This window comes from Mauremys reevesii, linkage group 7 (genome assembly GCF_016161935.1).
Source record: "Mauremys reevesii isolate NIE-2019 linkage group 7, ASM1616193v1, whole genome shotgun sequence".
In the NCBI taxonomy this organism is placed as follows: Eukaryota; Metazoa; Chordata; order Testudines; family Geoemydidae; genus Mauremys; species Mauremys reevesii.
In genome coordinates, this window is record NC_052629.1 from 46,557,138 (window position 1) to 46,574,515 (window position 17,378).

The window sequence follows — 17,378 nt, forward strand, 5'->3', positions numbered from 1 at the left end:
ACTCTTCATCAGAATGTGAGGGCTTACTCGACCACAGCCTAGGCTGCTTCCATGATTATTCTTCAGGATGTTCTTCTCCTGGAGATCTGTAGAGCAGCAATATGGAGCTTTGGGTATACCTTCACTAGACACTACTATGCCCTGGTGCAGACCTCTTCTGTGACTGCATCCTTTCAGTTCACCAGTCATTCAGTTAGTGGTGCAGCATTGTTCCTTGGACCCTCATCCTCGATGAATATTGCATGCTGGTCACCCACAGTTGCATACACACTGGGACCATCACTCAAAGAAGAAAGAAAGGTTCTTACCTTACAGTAATTGGAGTTCTTCTATCCACCCTCCTTCCCCTCTGCTGCGAATCCTTTCTTAACAGAGATTCCCAGTAGAGAAGGAACTGGAGATGCGGTTGGTCTGTGCCTCCCCATATGCCCTTAGTTCAGAGCATAAAGAGGTGCAGGTAAGGACCAACAGACACTGATAGGAAGAATGTTCTAGTCTCAAGCACATGGAGTGCATGTGTACCCACAGTGGAAACACACGTCTTGAAGAACTCCAGTTACTGTAAGGTAAGTAACCTTTCTTTCACACTGGTTAAGAGGGATTGCAGGCCTCAGGCCTTTGAATCTTCTCATGCAACTTCCTCCTAGGCATTCACTCCACCTATTCTAAGATGCTGGACCTTTCTGATCAAAGGTGTACAAACAACTACCAAACATCTTTTCCCAAAGAGAGAGCAGAAAGATGTTTACCAATGTACAGTGACCCGAAGGACTTTTATTAAAGAGTAATCTGATATCAAACTTCCCTGAATGTATCTACTAGCTGTTTCATTTCTTCAAAGAATGATCAAAGGCATTGAATGCAATACTCAAGGTGAACTTGGCTGTCATTCTAGTGATTTAAAAAGGGGAAAAAAATCTGTTCTACTAGATTGGATGGTAGCCCAGGAGAATCTGTGAGACTGCAAACTGGAATGTATTTCTAAAGGGAACTCTGAATTGCTTGTCAAGTGCACCTCTATATGGTCATACGTGACTATATTTTACTAAGAGCTTTTAAGGTCTAGAGTGATTGGCCTCAGAGCTGCTTACCAAACGATTCTGAAAGATGGACATCTCTTGTATGTATTTGATGTTTCCTTGGATCGGTTGTCCTTAACAGGCAAAATAGAGGGCAAGAATGTGGTTGGATTATGGCCAGAGAAAGCTAATCCTGAAGTCAAGTGAGGACTCATTAGTCTGCCAAAATTGGAAGAAAAGAACTAGATGCTAGAAGAGCAGGCATGAGTATGCCTTCCTTTCAGGGATGTAATCTGTCACTTTTTGGTTGAATGGAAAATTGAATTACTGATTTGTTCTCTTAATAGTAGTGATTAATGGGTATCATGCAGAAATAAATTCTGTCCAAGAAGGCAATTTGTGACTTTCCCAATTGCATCAGACTTAAACAGAAGAATTGTTTTTGGCTGGCAGACACGTGATAAACACACAAATCGCTAGACTATCACAGAAGAAAAAAAAATTTAAGACATCTGATCTCTCCTCTTGGAGGGAAGCTTGTCAGGTTCTCTACCCCAAGGATCAAAAGTAAGGTTTGACACTTCCAAGATATTGTTATGAGCTAGGTGAAAATTTATGGATTGAGGTAAAGCTCCACTGACATTGATAGGTGTGAACTCACCCTTCAATTAACAAGTGTAAGTATAAACCCCCACCTCGGCAAAAGGAGTGTGTGAACTCATCTAGGAGCTTTAGCTAGGCACTGTTTTGGGTAGGGATGTTTGGGGGTGGGGGACGGAAGGGGAGGCAGGAAAGCAAACAAAAAACACTACTTTAAAAGATGGAGACAGCCTGAAGGAGCAGCTGAAAGCACAGTGGGTGACCCTGGAAGAAAGCTCGGGGGAGCCCCTTTTTGCGTCAGGGCTGCAGCCTGAAAAGGATGCTCTTGGTGCTATGAGCAAAAGAAGCTATTTTCTGCCATTTAAGTCCTTCTGCATTCAAAGATACAGGACTTAGTACGTTCTTTGTAAAGAAACAAAACTGTGTCAAAGAAGTACCTGACTGTCACCTATTTCTCCTCAACTGGAACAACCTAGTAGACACCACATTTTATGCTATCCATTCAGGTCAAAATGGACAATATGTTGGTTTTGCCAAAGGACCTTGTAATCTGGGACCCATGGCCGCCCATGATTTCTAGAACCTTAACTCTGAATTTTTGATTTTCAAACTAGTCTTGTGTTCTAACCCAGTTCTCTTTTTAAGATATAAATATTCCCAACATTAACTTTGTTTTAATAAAGTTTTTGATTGTAAATTGTCGTTTATAGCACTGAGTTTCTTAAAAATAAACACCAAAATAAAACTAACAGAAATACTTCCAATATTTACATCCAGATAATAAAATCGCATGTAATACACTAAGTGCAGCTGAAATGTAAATGAATAAAATAGGAACCCTCAAAAATCCATAGGTATTACTGGAAAAACTGTTTTATAAGATATGAGGCATATAATTGACATCAAACTAAATGGAGTGCACCGGCACCACCACATTCAGTATGTGTATTTAAGAGCTAAAAATAAGCATGGCGTACTGTTGTCACATTTAACCCCTTGACATCAATTCCAAACAGTTGCGATGGAGATATTCCAAATCCTGGCACCTAGGAGTTAATAAGACAGTATTTATGATGGATAGATTCTGGGAACCTTTTTCTCCACAGTGACAAATTCCTATGAAAGGGATGTGTGGGAGGAAATGGAAGAACTTATGTTCTTTGATACACATGTTTTTTTTTAAAAAAACCACTTTCTACATAGATATGTAAATATTGACCTTAAAGTACCTTCACCTATTTTCTATATAAAAAGCACATTTAAAAGAATAACACTCTTAACAAATATGAGTGCTATATTATGATCTGATAAGATTTCATTATTTTTGCGTAGATATCATGATGTATCAATAATTAAAACTAAACTACAGTTGTCAGAATATATTTGGTGATACATTATCCTTTTTATTTTTCACTTGCTAATTGACAGTGATTTGAAACTACTGCTGATAACAGTAATGTAAATATTGTGGCTTGTAAGACATATGAAAAATTGTTCTTAGAGGTTTTCTTCTACATGATATATTTCCTACACTTTACTTTTTATACTGAAGTATAAATTAGAGAAGTCTCAATATAATAAAATTGTAATAGTTAACTAATATTAGCACAATAACTGTTTCTGTATCTGTTTCTGATTTTTAAAATGTATTGAAAGTTGTCATTAAAAGATAATGGTGAAATACTTGACTCAGTGATTTAAGTATGTCTGTTGAGATTAAATGCATAATTTAAATTGCTTTTTTATAACAGGACAAGTAATTATATAATCTAAAAAACTCCTAAAACTATGTTAACTTAAGAGCATAATGACCTATTAGAATCACAGAAGTATTGGAGCATAAGCTTTCGTGGGTGAATACCCACTTTGTCAGACGCATGCGAAAAGCTTATGCTCCAATGCTCTAATAGTTTTGTTAGTCTATAAGGTGCCACAGGACTCTTTGTTGCTTTTTTTCAGATCCAGACTAACATGGCTACCCCTCTGATATTAGAATCAGACACTCAAAGGACTGTAAGGGACCTCAAGAGGTCATCTAGTCCAGTCCCCTGCACTCATGGCTGGACTCAGTATTATCGAGATCATCCCGGACAGATGTTTGTTTAACCTCTTAAAAACCTTCAATGATGGAGATTCCACAGCCTCCCTGAGCAATTTATTCCAGTGCTTAACTACCCTGACAGGAAGTTTTTCCTAATGTCCAACCTAAGCCTCCCTTGCTGCAATTTAAGCCCATTGCTTCTTGTCCTATCCTCAGAGAGGTTAAGGAGAACAATTTTTCTCCCTTTTTGTAGTAACAGCCTTTTATGTACTTGAAAACTGTTATCCTGTCCCCGCTGTCTTCTCTTCTCCAAACTAAACAAACCCAGTTCTTTCAGTCTTCCCTCATAGGTCATGTTTTCTAGACTTTTAATATTTTTTTTTGTTGTTCTCTGGACTCGCTCCAATTTGGCTATATCTTTCCTGAAATGTGGTGCCCAGAACTGGATACAATACTCCAGTTGAGGCCTAATCAGCGTGGAGTAGTGAAAGGAATTTTTTTTTTGCTTTTTGTTGTGTTAAACTGTTGACTCATATTTAGCTTATGATCCCCTATAACTTCCAGATCCGTTTCTGCAGTATTCCTTCCTAGGCAGTCATTTCCCATTTTGTATGTAATGTAATATGCTTATAGAGAATGACATCCCAGAGATGACTTGGTAAATACACATTTATTTAATGAAGATGTCCATGCAGTGTGCAGAGGCGGTCAAAAAAGCAAACAGGATGTTAGGAATCATTAAAAAGGGGATAGAGAATAAGACTGAGAATATATTATTGCCCTTATATAAATCCATGGTACGCCCACATCTCGAATACTGTGTACAGATGTGGTCTCCTCACCTCAAAAAAGATATACTGGTACTAGAAAAGGTTCAGAAAAGGACAACTAAAATGATTAGGGGTTTGTAGAGGGTCCCATATGAGGAAAGATTAAAGAGGCTAGGACTCTTCAGCTTGGAAAAGAGGAGACTAAGGGGGGATATGATAGAGGTATATAAAATCATGAGTGATGTGGAGAAAGTGGATAAGGAAAAGTTATTTACTTATTCCCATAATACAAGAACTAGGAGTCACCAAATGAAATTAATAGGCAGCAGGTTTAAAACAAATAAAAGGAAGTTCTTCTTCACGCAGCGCACAGTCAACTTGTGGAACTCCTTACCTGAGGAGGTTGTGAAGGCTAGGACTATAACAGCGTTTAAAAGAGAACTGGATAAATTCATGGTGGTTAAGTCTATTAATGGCTATTAGCCAGGATGGGTAAGGAATGGTGTCCCTAGCCTCTGGTTGTCAGAAGATGGAGATGGATGGCAGGAGAGAGATCACTTGATCATTGCCTGTTAGGTTCACTCCCTCTGGGGCACCTGGCATTGACCACTGTCGGTAGACAGATACTGAGCTAGATGGACCTTTGGTCTGACCCAGTACGGCCGTTCTTATGTTTTTATGTTCTTACATGAGAAAGGAATTGCTATACATGTATGGTCCCCTACAGCTATGAGCTAGAAGCTGTGTGTATGTCAACTGCACAGGAGCTGATCTGTACAGGAGACAGCTTTCTCTCTAAGGACAGATAAATAGACATCTATGGCCAGGAGTTGGGACAGGGAACTCCCGATTCTTTACACACTGACTCTCTATCTAGGATCTTAGGCTTTCTCCTTATTCTCCCTAATTTTGGGGGTTGTGCTCCACTGTCTCAACTTCCCGATTATTGGAACTCTGGTAGAGTGTGTTACCCTTCACCTCATGAATCTCAGGGGAAAATTGCCTGCCAAACTTGCCCGTTCATGATTACAGTCTGAGGCATCAGTAGCAGTAACAGCCCTTTTTCATCTCCCTGGCTGTTCTCTGTTTTAGATATGTCTGCTAAGGAGAGGAACTTTAGTCTGTACAGCTTCTTTAAATATCTGGACCTAATGATTGCCTAGATCAATTTGTTTGATTTTGCTAGATACTGTGTTAAGATGTACAGGGCCTCCCATAAGCTTTCATAACTATCTGTCTGGGGATGGGAGGGGGAAATAGTTGACAGGTCATTGGGTTCAGAGACTATTGTATTAGATAGAGGAGGTGAAGTTAAGAAGTTTGATGGGGTTGGAGACACTTGGCAGTCAGGTACGTGGGATTTTGGAACTTGGGAAAGGGGAGTTGTTCACTTGTCACTGGGAAGAATGTGTGAATTGGGGATGGGTTTGGGAGCAAAGACAGTCAAAGTCACAGCACAGGTTTTTTTAGAAGAGAATTGGAAGATGGAGTCTAGAAGATGGATTGAATTAATGAGGAAGTGGCTGGCTGCATGCCAGAGAAAGGAAGAGAAGGGCTGGGCATGCACTCAGATTGTGGCTAGTGTCCTTCAATAACATTCCAGCTCAGGAGCATGAGCCTGAACAATGTTAGGATTTTAGAAAAGAGTGTCTCATCATTGTGGAGTCTATTGCATACCTGACTTGTGACAACAGATAGATTTCAAAATGTTCAATAAATGTCAGTTTAATACACTTAATTACTGCTAACTTTAAAAGTAAAAAGATCCCCAGTCTGATAGTTACGTTGTTTGAAAGATCTGGAGTCTATACTTTACTTTTTGTGAATTAAAAAAAACCAAATTTTAATTTTCTTTTTTTCTTTTTCTTTTGGACAGGTGCAAAATTTTCACAGCTGCATTCAAGTAACTGAAGACTTTGTGTCTCCAGAACATCTTGTACAGTCATTTCACTTAACACAGGAACTGAGGCTGTCAAAAGAAGAAATCAATTATGATGATAAAATGCAGGTAAGAAATGAATTCTCAACTAGAACTTGTTCTGAAGGCACTGCATGCTCTGATTCTGACTGGAATATGTAACTGTGTGTGGTCATTTTCTAGCTGTTGTTCATACATAACAATAATCAATGTGCCTGTTTGGTCCCCATGAACCTGAGGAAGATGATGTGAATGCAATGGTGTAAATGACTTTCAGTTGAATCACTGTTTTGGTATTTCACAGTGTGTTTAAAATATCAAGGTGTTTCCTTTTGGACTAATATTTTTAACTTAATCTTTTTTTCATCCACTAAGCCTAGGACTCAGTCCTAAACCTAGTTAAATACCATGCATTAATAGTGACTTTTTTATCACTTGTATCTTACTGAAGAGTGTCTTATACTTCTGCAGGTTAAAAATATCTTGTATCATGCAGTTAAGGAAATGGTGAGAGCTCTGAAGATTAATGAAAATGAAATGGAAGATGTGGAAGAAAACTAAAGCGCTCGCTGCTTTTTTATGTTAAAACATCAGATGGAGGTTATTTTTTCAATTACATGATGAACAGTATGCACACTAATTTAAGCTTCACAAACCATCAGTGCCAAGAAAACATAGTCATCGTATTTACTTGTTACTGACACTGCAACAGTATAGCTTCATAGATCACAGCTACTGTGATTAAATGTTACTTACTAAAAAAAATTTAGCAGCATTCTGCTGTCTTGTATTATAATGTATATGAAGTTTGTGAAATGTCAAAGATTTAAGATGTATTTATTTTTTGAAAAAAACCCACAAAATTCTATGCTATATTGTTGATCAAATGTAAATGTGACTTGTACAGTTTGCTAAAATAACTCTGGTATTTTTCACTACATTGAGACAGTTACTGTGAGAGTAGGACACAAACACCAGCTATTGCCTGCATTTGGGACATTGCTGAATCCGCACAGCAGTCATGTCATTATCTGAAAATTACTGCCAAATAATTGTAAACTTTGTAAAATATAAAGTATATAAAGTAGATATTAAATACAGACACTTCAGTATTTTATTGAAGCTATTCAGTGTACAATTAAACATTTTCAAAAGGTGTAATTTATTTAAAAGATTGTCTCATTTTGGTAAAATTTATGTGAACTTTTAAAGCTAAATATTAAACTTAATATGCTGTGTAAATATATACATATATACATTCAATGATGTATTTTTTTAAAACATTGGCTTGCTTTAATTTGTTAAAAGTGCAAGTGTTACACACGCTTTGTACATTGAAGTTGAAAGGGGTTTTGCATTTTCCATTAAAATGACTTTATCAAATGTTGTCTCATTGTGTTTGTTTTTCATGTTTGTGGCACATTTGTGACAGACACACTTGTCTGAGTCATTCATGCCTTCACGGTGATTGCAGATGTCTCTGTTGTAAAGCTGCCTACTGTAAAAGATTGGAATGTTGTATGTTAATTAGTGTGCACCATTCACCCTCTGCCAGTTTTAATATGAAACTGCTAATAGACATGCTGGAGCACAGTTCAAGTGGCTGAGCCAAAGAAAGCTAAGAATAAAAATAATTGAAACATTCCTTATGTTGTGTCTTCAATAACAGAGATTCTTTTGTTTTGAGGGGAAGGGAATTTCCACAGAACAAAAAAAAGTTCTCTATTGCTTTCAGTGATGGGGAACTTGTATGCTCATTATAAAAAATAAAATTGTGTATAATGCTCTAAAACTGAAAAAAAATAAATTTTTGATATTTCTCTAGCTGGTGATATAGCCAAAATGTGATAGCAGTAGGTATGCTGCTGCCAAATGAAACAACATATGTAACAAAGTGCTAGTGTTTGAGGTGGGGAGAGGTAGTATTTAAATTTCATTAAAAAGTTGGATGATATACAAAACAATTTCAAGTTTTTTAGTGAAAAGAATTATTATTTTAAAGGAACATGTTTTGAGTTTAACTGGTTAGAAAAATTGCAACTGATTTTGCAGTTACTCAGCAATATTACTGGAATGAGTTGATATGCATTATCAGTTGTGTCTTAAGTTTACCTTAAGTTATATATTGCTTCTCCCTGGGTTCTGTACATAGCACAGAGGGATGGTAGCATTTGATAGCTAAACTATTTGTTGAAGATAAAACAAGCTGCTGAACTCTCTTAGCCAAGCCATAGGAATGGTTTCTTTTCAGGAACAGAATTTGAGTAGAAATCAATTTTAATGGTAGCTAATGTTTACTTTTAGGAGGGTAAACCTGGTGTAATTTGATCTTAACCCAAAAAATAACTCTTCTTGCACTGTTTCTTTGGCTGAAAAGATTTAACATTTTGGGAAGATTTTTGAGGCTTTGGGTTTGCAGTGTTGTTGCAGTTAGTCTGGTCTTAAGTAAATAAGAAAAATAATTTTGTATGGAATACACCTGAACACCACACTACATGCATGCAGTTTTAGTGCAGAACATAATCTTTTTACTAGAGTTGAAGTCACAGTACTCCTTGTGTAGCCTCCAATTTTGATAGTTTTATCACAAAAGGGAGGAGTATCATTTCACATGCTGATATTCACAATACAAATATTTATGTGGATTATAATTATCTGTGTGCACTGACAGACTTTTGAACTTTTCTTTCTCCAGAGATGCAGAAGGGAAGCCAAGGCTGAGAGATGTGTGGTGAGACTTGCCTGATGTATGATGATGCAGAAACCGCAGTCAGGTCAGTAGCGAGGGTGGTCACTGTGCATCAGTCTTTGTGCCTATACTTCTCTGGTTTGCCAACGGAAGTCCAAATTACAATAGAAACCTACCCACTGAAGGTCAGAAAATACTTAGTACCAAGTCTTTGAACTCTAGGATTCTAGGACCACTTTGAGGTAGTTTGGTCTTTATATAGTCTGCCAAGCAATGTACTTTGAGCTTCAGGTACCATTTCCAAGGTGTTTAAGATGTTCCAGCCAAAGACCTTCCCACACTGGTTTGTCCAAGATGTGCATATTACGTACAGTATGGAGTCAGTTATCTCAAAGAATCACAATTTATATGGTGTTTAAACATATCTTTTTTAAAAATTCATTTGGAAATGTACATTTTCTAATATTGCAAAGATGATTAGTCTGTTACTGAAACTGGAATAGAAAGATAAAAGACATGAGCAACCTGTATAAAATGTATACCTTTTTAACTGTAGTGTTTAGAACTGCCCTAGCTGTTGTGTAATGACACTTGTTCTGAGCTGATCTCATACACTGAAGATTTTTGATCTTGGTAATTATACTTTTCTATCAGTGTGCATAGTACACAGTTGAGAACTGCAGCATTTTTACTATTTTGTTTTTTCTTTGTATAGAATCATAAACACCATGTCTGGTTGCAAATGTAGCAACAATTTATTTCTTATAAGTTCAAGGACTAAACAGTACCTGTAGGCATAACATCATGTTACCATGTAGATTCAGAAATGACCTCAGGGCTCCCACAGCCTACGTTGGTGGAAAGCAGGCATGCAACAGAACACTGAATTTCCTTTGCTGGTAATTTAGGTTTGGAGGTAATTGTTTCAGGATGAAGCCATCAAAGTTGATTTAAGAAATGTTCTATTTTACCTGTGACATTCAGAAAACTTTCTACTGCTTCTGCCCTCATCCATGTGTGTCCCCATATAAGTAATTAAAATTCCTGGATGAAATCTAATGGTGATGCAAGTTGTTTGTGTCCGTTACTGTTTTTTGTACACCATGATTTCTGCATGGCAAACTTCTAGAAACATTGCTATGTAATCTGACAATAATGAAATTAAACTACCATAGAGGCTTTTTACACAAAGAGTAGCTCTGCTTACTTAAGGAAAAGTTAGAACTGGATCCATATTACATCCAGAGTGGCAGTTAGGATGTCTGTGTCACCACCTCCAGAATTTAAGGCTTGTCTGCACAGGGGAAAATAATCAGAATAGTGTCCTGAATAGCTCCCTGTGCTGAAACTCTTAGTCCAGAATAACTGTGCCCACAATGGGGAAAAGTTCAGGAATAGCTCCTATGCTTTAAATTCACACCGTCACTTAATTCAAAATAATTTTCAAGTGTAGACAAGCCTTTGTTTTCTTGTTTAATGAGTAGGTTAGTTCAGGCTCTCTTTGATTTTCCATAGGGGATTGATGTTAGCGACCCATGTAAACTTTTCATGATGAAAGAAGTTAAATTTTCTTTTTTCTCCTGAATTTGAAGTGCTTCACGCAAATGGATACCCCTGTATTTACTTTCCTCATCCACAACACAAAAGTCTGACAGTAAAGGTCAGTTTTATTAATGTTCACATCCCAATGTTTACAGCAATTGGTACCTTAAGAGAATGAATCCAGGAGGCCAGCCTAAAGTAGGAGGAAGATTGACTGTAAAATGCATAAGATTCTTCAAAGGATGTCCCTGTGGGTGCTTCACTCCGGGTGTTGGCACGTTCTTGCACTTTTGATTGGAGAAATTCAGCAGCAGTGCCTGTCTGGGTCATGCATGCATGGTCCCTGTCTCGCAGCACCATTGGTGCCTCATCTAGCGCGCACCAACCCAACGCCCTCACTTCCTTCTCAACCATCCTTGGTCGGAGACAGAGCTCCCAGCAGTGTCAAGAAGTTAGCTCACTTAATGTGAAAATAGTACTTAGCATAGTTTAGTTTAGCAGTACTGTTACTTTCTCCATTTTATTTCCTAGTTTAAAAAAAAACCAAAACACCTTTTCATAGCCTAGTTAAGTTCACCCCTGAGGTGAACCATCATCTTTTCAGCTATGCCTTGTTCACCAGGTTTTAAGCACTGCCTCTCATGTTCAGATGCCATGCTGGTGTCGGACAGACACTCAATGTGTCCGCTGCTTGGCTGAGTCACACATTTTTCGCCTTCCTCTGCAGCATGGGGCACGGGTCACTTGCTAGAAGATTCTCTGCAGCTTGAGGTCTTCAAACCACAATTTGAGGACTTCAGTAACTCAGACGTAGGTTAGGGGTTTGTTACAGGAGTGGGTGGGTGAGATTCTGTGGCCTGCATTGTGCAGGAGGTCAGACTAGATGATCATAATGGTCCCTTCTGACCTTAAAGTCAATGAGTCTATCCCTCAGAAATGTGCTTACTGCAGCAGTCTAAAGCCTCGAGCATAGAGGAACAGAGATCTGCGCCTCAAGCTCATCTTAATGTAAAAGTCTGTGCACCCGGCTTCAGACCCTGGCCAGCAGATGCCCTCTGGACACAGATCTCCAGAGAACTCACGCTCTTCTCAGAGAGAGGCTCATTCCTCAAAAAAATCAATGAGCGGTGACTTCTCCTGAGAGAGAACGGACCAAAAAGAAGTGCTCTCCATCTCGCTCTCTCTTGGTACTGACCACACCGCGGCTGAGTACCTAAAAGGCACCTGGATCTTCTGACACCACCCACACTGTGGCCTCTGCCAATCCCCAGTGCTCTGGTGTGGAGTCGAGAAGCAAAAGTAAGTCTCGTCCTCCACTGTGGCACTGTCGACACCACTGAAGAAAACAGCACCAAGACCTCCAACACAGGCTTTCCTCTGCCTGCTCCGACAGCTTCATTGGCGCTGACAACCACATTGACAATGATGCCATCTGCTCCGAAAACTACCACCAAGACCACCAGCACTGTCTACTGCAATACCAAAACCCTTGGCACTGGCCAGCACCATGCCACTTCCTTCATCAGAAGGACATATTAGTATCCTTGACACTGGACTCGCCACTTTTTGGCACAGATGGCTCCCCAGTGCACTTGGTACTGGAACACTCTGTCTCACTAATAGGTAAGATGTCCAGCTGTGGTATGGGCACCCTTGCATGGTTCCACCCATGCCTTTCCTCTCTCAATGGGACCCCTGGGCCTCCTACAGAAGTCACTACAGTAGCCTGTCCCCCCACCCACCCCCAGTCCTTGTAGGGAGGAGATCAGATTTCTGCCCACCATCCTGGGTGCCTGTAACAGAGCCCAGTGTGGAAGCCACCGAAGAACAGGAGCATAGAGCAAGACACCACGCCAAATAATAAAAACTCCTTCTCTTCCTCAGACAAAGCCATAATGCAGACCCCCGCCACCATACCACCTACCTTCAAGAGGGTAGTCAATGCCATCAACCATTGAGGTAGAAAGCATCAATATAGGTCCATACCCACCAAGAAAGACAGGAAACAGCTAGACCTTTTTGGCCGCAAAGTATATTGCTCATCAACCTACAATTCTGGGTCGCCAACTATGCGGCATTACTAGCGAAATATGATCATGGCAACTATTTGAAATTCATGGACTTTATTAATGATATTCCAGAGGACAAAAGGGATCAATTTAAAGCTCTCATGTCCGAAGGCCTACAAGCATCTTTAGATATGGCCAACATGAAGGCAAGATCCACAGTCATCACGGTGTTCATGCGCTGGGCATCCTGCTTGCATACCTCAGGATTCCCGAGGGAGATATAATCTGCAGCGGAGGACCTTCTGTTCGATGGCCAGAAGCTCTTCGCAGCCAGGATGGACAAATTCATCCACACGATGAAGGACTCATGAGCAACCCTCCATATGCTGGGAATTTATACGCATGCCACAAAGAGGAGACAAAACAAATATCAACCTTACCAGCAAAACAGGTATGCCTCTATACTCAACATCAGCGGCAGAACGATCCAAAGAGATGTCGACTACCCCCACCATTTCCATCAGCGTCTCAATCTTCCTCCTCCAAGCAACAATTTTGAGGGTGTGGTCGAGGGTCTGAACGGCCTCTCCCACACTATAGTGCTGATGACACCATCCGTATCCCATTTCGGGGACCGTTTGACTTCATATTATTCAATATGGCATTCTATCACTACTGACAAGTGGGCCCTAGAAATAATACAGGCAACTTGATCCCCTTTACTTCCATCCCTCTACCCAACCCCTCAGCCCCATCCCTCTTCAGGGACCCTTCTTGTGAGCACCTTCTACAACAAGAAGAAAACCATTTTTTACACCTAGGTGCCATGGAACAAGTTCCTCTACAATATAAGGGGAAGGGTTTCTGTTCCCATGATTTCTTAACCCCCCCCCCAAAATAGAGGATGGAGACCCATCCTAGATCTCAGAAAGCTCAAAAATTCGTGAGGGTCCAAAAGTTCAAGATGGTCACACTAGCAATGATAATACCATCACTGGAACAGGGGACTGGTTCTCAGCCCTCGACCTTCAAGATGCCTCTTTCCATATAACAGTACATCCTGCTCTCACGAAGTTCCTCGGGTTCACCCTGGGAACAGATCATTACCAATACAAGGTACTACTGCCTTTCAGCCTTTCCACAGCACTACAAGTTTTCTCAAATTCTCACAGTAGTAACGACACACCTGCACAAGCAAGGGGTAATAATATTCCCCTACCTGGACGACTGTTTACTAAAAGGTCCCATTTGGGCTGATGCCATTGACCTTACTCACAGGACAGTTGTCCTTTTCCAGAGTCTGGGGTTACAGATAAACGCTCAAAAATCAACTTCATTCAAAATTGTTCAATAGTTGGACTTCATCAGGGCCCATCTCGACTCCCTGGAAGCCAGTGTGTCATTACCAACAAACAGGTTTATTACAATGACCAACCTCATCTCTTCGTTAATGAACAGTCCACACATATCAGCTTGCACCCGCCTTCAACTCTTAGGCCACATGGCTGCAACCACATTCGTGGTACAACATGTGCATTTCCACATGCACTGCCTTCAGGGCTGGCTCATCTACATGCCATACAAACACAGCCTAAACCTCATAATGCCAACCAAAATCAAAGACTCTTGACACTGGTGGACACAGCCCAGCAAGATGGGCACAGAGGTTCCTTTCACTCAGGATCCACTTTCTGACACTTACAACTGATGCTTCTTGATAGGCCGGGAGCCCATCTACAACACCATAAAATCCAGGGCAGGTGGTCTCCCTCCAAAACACAGCTATACATAAATCTATTAGATCTCCACGCAGTTCACAACACGTACCTCCACGTCTTGCCATTGATAAGGAACGAGACCATATAAGTAATGACCTACAACATTGCATATTTTATATAAACCTGACCTCACTCCCTATACACCAAAGCCATGAATCTCTGGAATTGGTGCATACGGCACAATATCAACATCTCATCCTCTTACCTCCAGCAGCAGACACGTGAAGCAAGGAATTTTCTCACAATCATGAATGGAAACTAAATGATGTGGTCCTGCAGAACATATTTCAACAATGGGGCCACTCATCTATCGACCTCTTTGCAACACCACAGAACCCACAAGTGCCCACAGTTCTACTCAAGAGCAGGTCTGAGACCCCAGTTGCTGGGGGATGCCTTTCTCCTCAAATGGGAAGTACCACTTCTATACACGTTTCCACAGATACCACTACTATTGAGGGTGATAAACAAGATACGTATGGACAAAGCAAAGTCCTATTGATAGCCCTAATGTGGCCCAGACAAACTTGGTACTCTTACCTGATGCGGATAGTGCTATGTGCTCCACACGCTCTCTCGCAGAACGACAGACAAGTTCACAACTGTACATGGAGAGACTTCACCTGAAATCGTGGCTCCTATATGGTTCCATCACAACGAACTAGCCTGTTTTGAACAGGTTAAACACATACTACTAAACAGTAGGACTTACCTTCAAAAATGGAACAGATATATGGTGCCAAGCCAAGCAAATCACTTCAGCTTTCACACCTTTACCATTGATACCGGACTACATGTTGGAGCTGAAAAACTCAGGACTATCCACTAATTCAATCAAGGTCAATCTTGTGGCTGTCAACACCTTCCATCACAAGATTGATGGGATGTCACTGTTTAAGCACCTGATTACCAAACACTTCCTTACGGTCATTCAGAACGTTTACCCTGAAGTACGCATTCCCCACCACCATGAGACTTGAACCTGGTATTACGCTGCCTCATTGGGGCCCATTCAAACCCTTAATGACATACTCTCTGATACATCTATCAATTAAGGTAGCATTTTTAGTAAAAACTAAAAAAAAAAATTAATCACAATTTTAAAATTAATTATGATTAATCACAGTTTTAATCATACTGTTAAACAGTAGAATACCAATTGAAATTTATTAAATATTTTTGGATATTTTTCAACATTTTTAAATATATTGATTTCAGTTATAACACAGAATACAAAATGTACAGTGCTCACTTTATATTGTTTTTATTACAAATATTTGCACTGTAAATATAAAAGAAATTTTTCAAGTCACCTTATACAAGTACAGTACTGTAGTGTGACCTTTTACAAAGTGCAATTTACAAATGTAGATTTTTTTGTTACATAACTGAACTCAAAAACAAAACAATGTAAAACTTTTAGAGCAGGGTTTCTCAAACAGGGGTTGCTGCTTGTGTAGGGAAAGCCCCTGGCGGGCAGGGCCAGTGTGTTCACTGGCCTGGCCCACCAGGGGCTTTCCCTACACAAGCAGCGACCCCTGTTTGAGAAACCCTGCTTTAGAGCCACTCGGTCCTACTTCTTGTTAAGCCAGTCACTAAGAGAAAAAAGTTTGTTTACAGGCGATAATGCTGCCAGCTTCTTATTTACAGTGTCACCTGAAAGTGAGAATAGGCATTTGCAAGGTATTTAGATGCCAGATATGCTAAACATTCATATGCCCCTTCATGCTTTGGTCACCATTCCATAGGACATGCTTCCATGCTGATGATGCTCGTTAAAAAAAAGTGTTAATTACTTAGTGACACAATTCTCCCCCAAGGAGTTCAATGTCCCCTGCTTTGTTTTACCCACATTCTGCCATATATTTCATGTTATAGCAGTGTGGGATGATGACCCAGCACATGTTGTTCATTTTAAGAACACTTTTTCACTGCAGATTTTGACAAAACACAAAGAAGGTACCTATGTGAGATTTCTAAAGATAGCTACAGCACTCAACCCAAGGTTTAAGAATCTGAAGTGCTTTCCAAAATCTGAGAGTGTGTGGAGCACGCTTTCAAAAGTCTTAAAAGAGCAACACTCCGATGCGGAAACTACAGAACCTGAACCACCAAAAAAGAAAATCAACCTTCTGCAGGTGGCATCTGACTCAGATGATAAAAATGAACATGTCAGTCGGCAGTGCTTTGGATTGCTATTGAGCAGAAACCGTCATCAGCATGGATGCATGTTCTCGGGAATTGTGGTTGAAGCATTAAGGGACATATTAATCTTCAGTGAATCTGACACTAGGGTAACCAGATGTCCCGATTTTATAGGGAAAGTCCCAATTTTGGGGTCTTTTTCTTATATAGGCACCTATTACCCTCCACCCCCGTCCCGATTTTTCACATTTGCTGTCTGGTCACCCTATCTGGCACATAAATATCTTGTGACACCGGCTACAAGTGTACCATGAAAACACCTCTTCTCACTTTCAGGTGACATTGTAAACAAGAAATTTTGAGCGATTGGCTGAACAAGAAGTAGGGCTGAGTGGACTTGTAGGCTTTGAAGTTTTATATTGTTTTCTTTTTGAATGCAGTTTTTTTGTACATAATTCTACGTTTGTAAGTTCAACTTTCATGATAAAGAGATTGCGCTACAGTACTTGTATGAGGTGAATTGAAAAATACTATTTCTTTTGGTTTTTTAAAGTACAAATATTTATTATTAAAAATAAATATAAAGTGAGTACTGTACACTTTGTATTCTGTGTTGTAATTGAAATCAATATATTTGAAAATGTAGAAAACATCCAAAAATATTTAAATAAATGGTATTCTATTATTAACTGTGTGATTAATTGCGATTAATTTTTTTAATCACTTGACAGCCCTAATTTTTAGTAGCTATTACAGCGGCCCACCATGTGGGTAAGCTAGAGTCTCTCATGGCTCACCCACCTTATACCATCTTTTTCAAGGACAAGGTTACCCTAAGACCACATCTGAGATTTATACCTAAAATAT

The 17,378-nt window shown here is 39.8% G+C and overlaps 1 protein-coding gene across 17 annotated transcripts in view; it reads left to right on the forward strand.

Annotated features, from left to right (window-relative positions):
- Nucleotides 1-17,378, forward strand: part of JMJD1C (jumonji domain containing 1C) — a 332,141-nt gene that overhangs the window by 304,881 nt on the left and 9,882 nt on the right. For 11 of the 17 annotated variants that reach the window (XM_039482595.1, XM_039482591.1, XM_039482603.1 and 8 more), the window contains 2 exons: nucleotides 6,307-6,438; nucleotides 6,820-7,960. In XM_039482595.1, the coding sequence (XP_039338529.1) occupies nucleotides 6,307-6,438; nucleotides 6,820-6,909 (222 nt within the window). In that variant the 3' untranslated portion in view covers nucleotides 6,910-7,960. Of the gene's footprint in view, nucleotides 1-6,306; nucleotides 6,439-6,819; nucleotides 7,961-9,043; nucleotides 10,056-17,378 lie in introns of those variants that run through there. The other 6 variants (XR_005583113.1, XM_039482593.1, XM_039482594.1 and 3 more) reach the window with 4 other exon arrangements.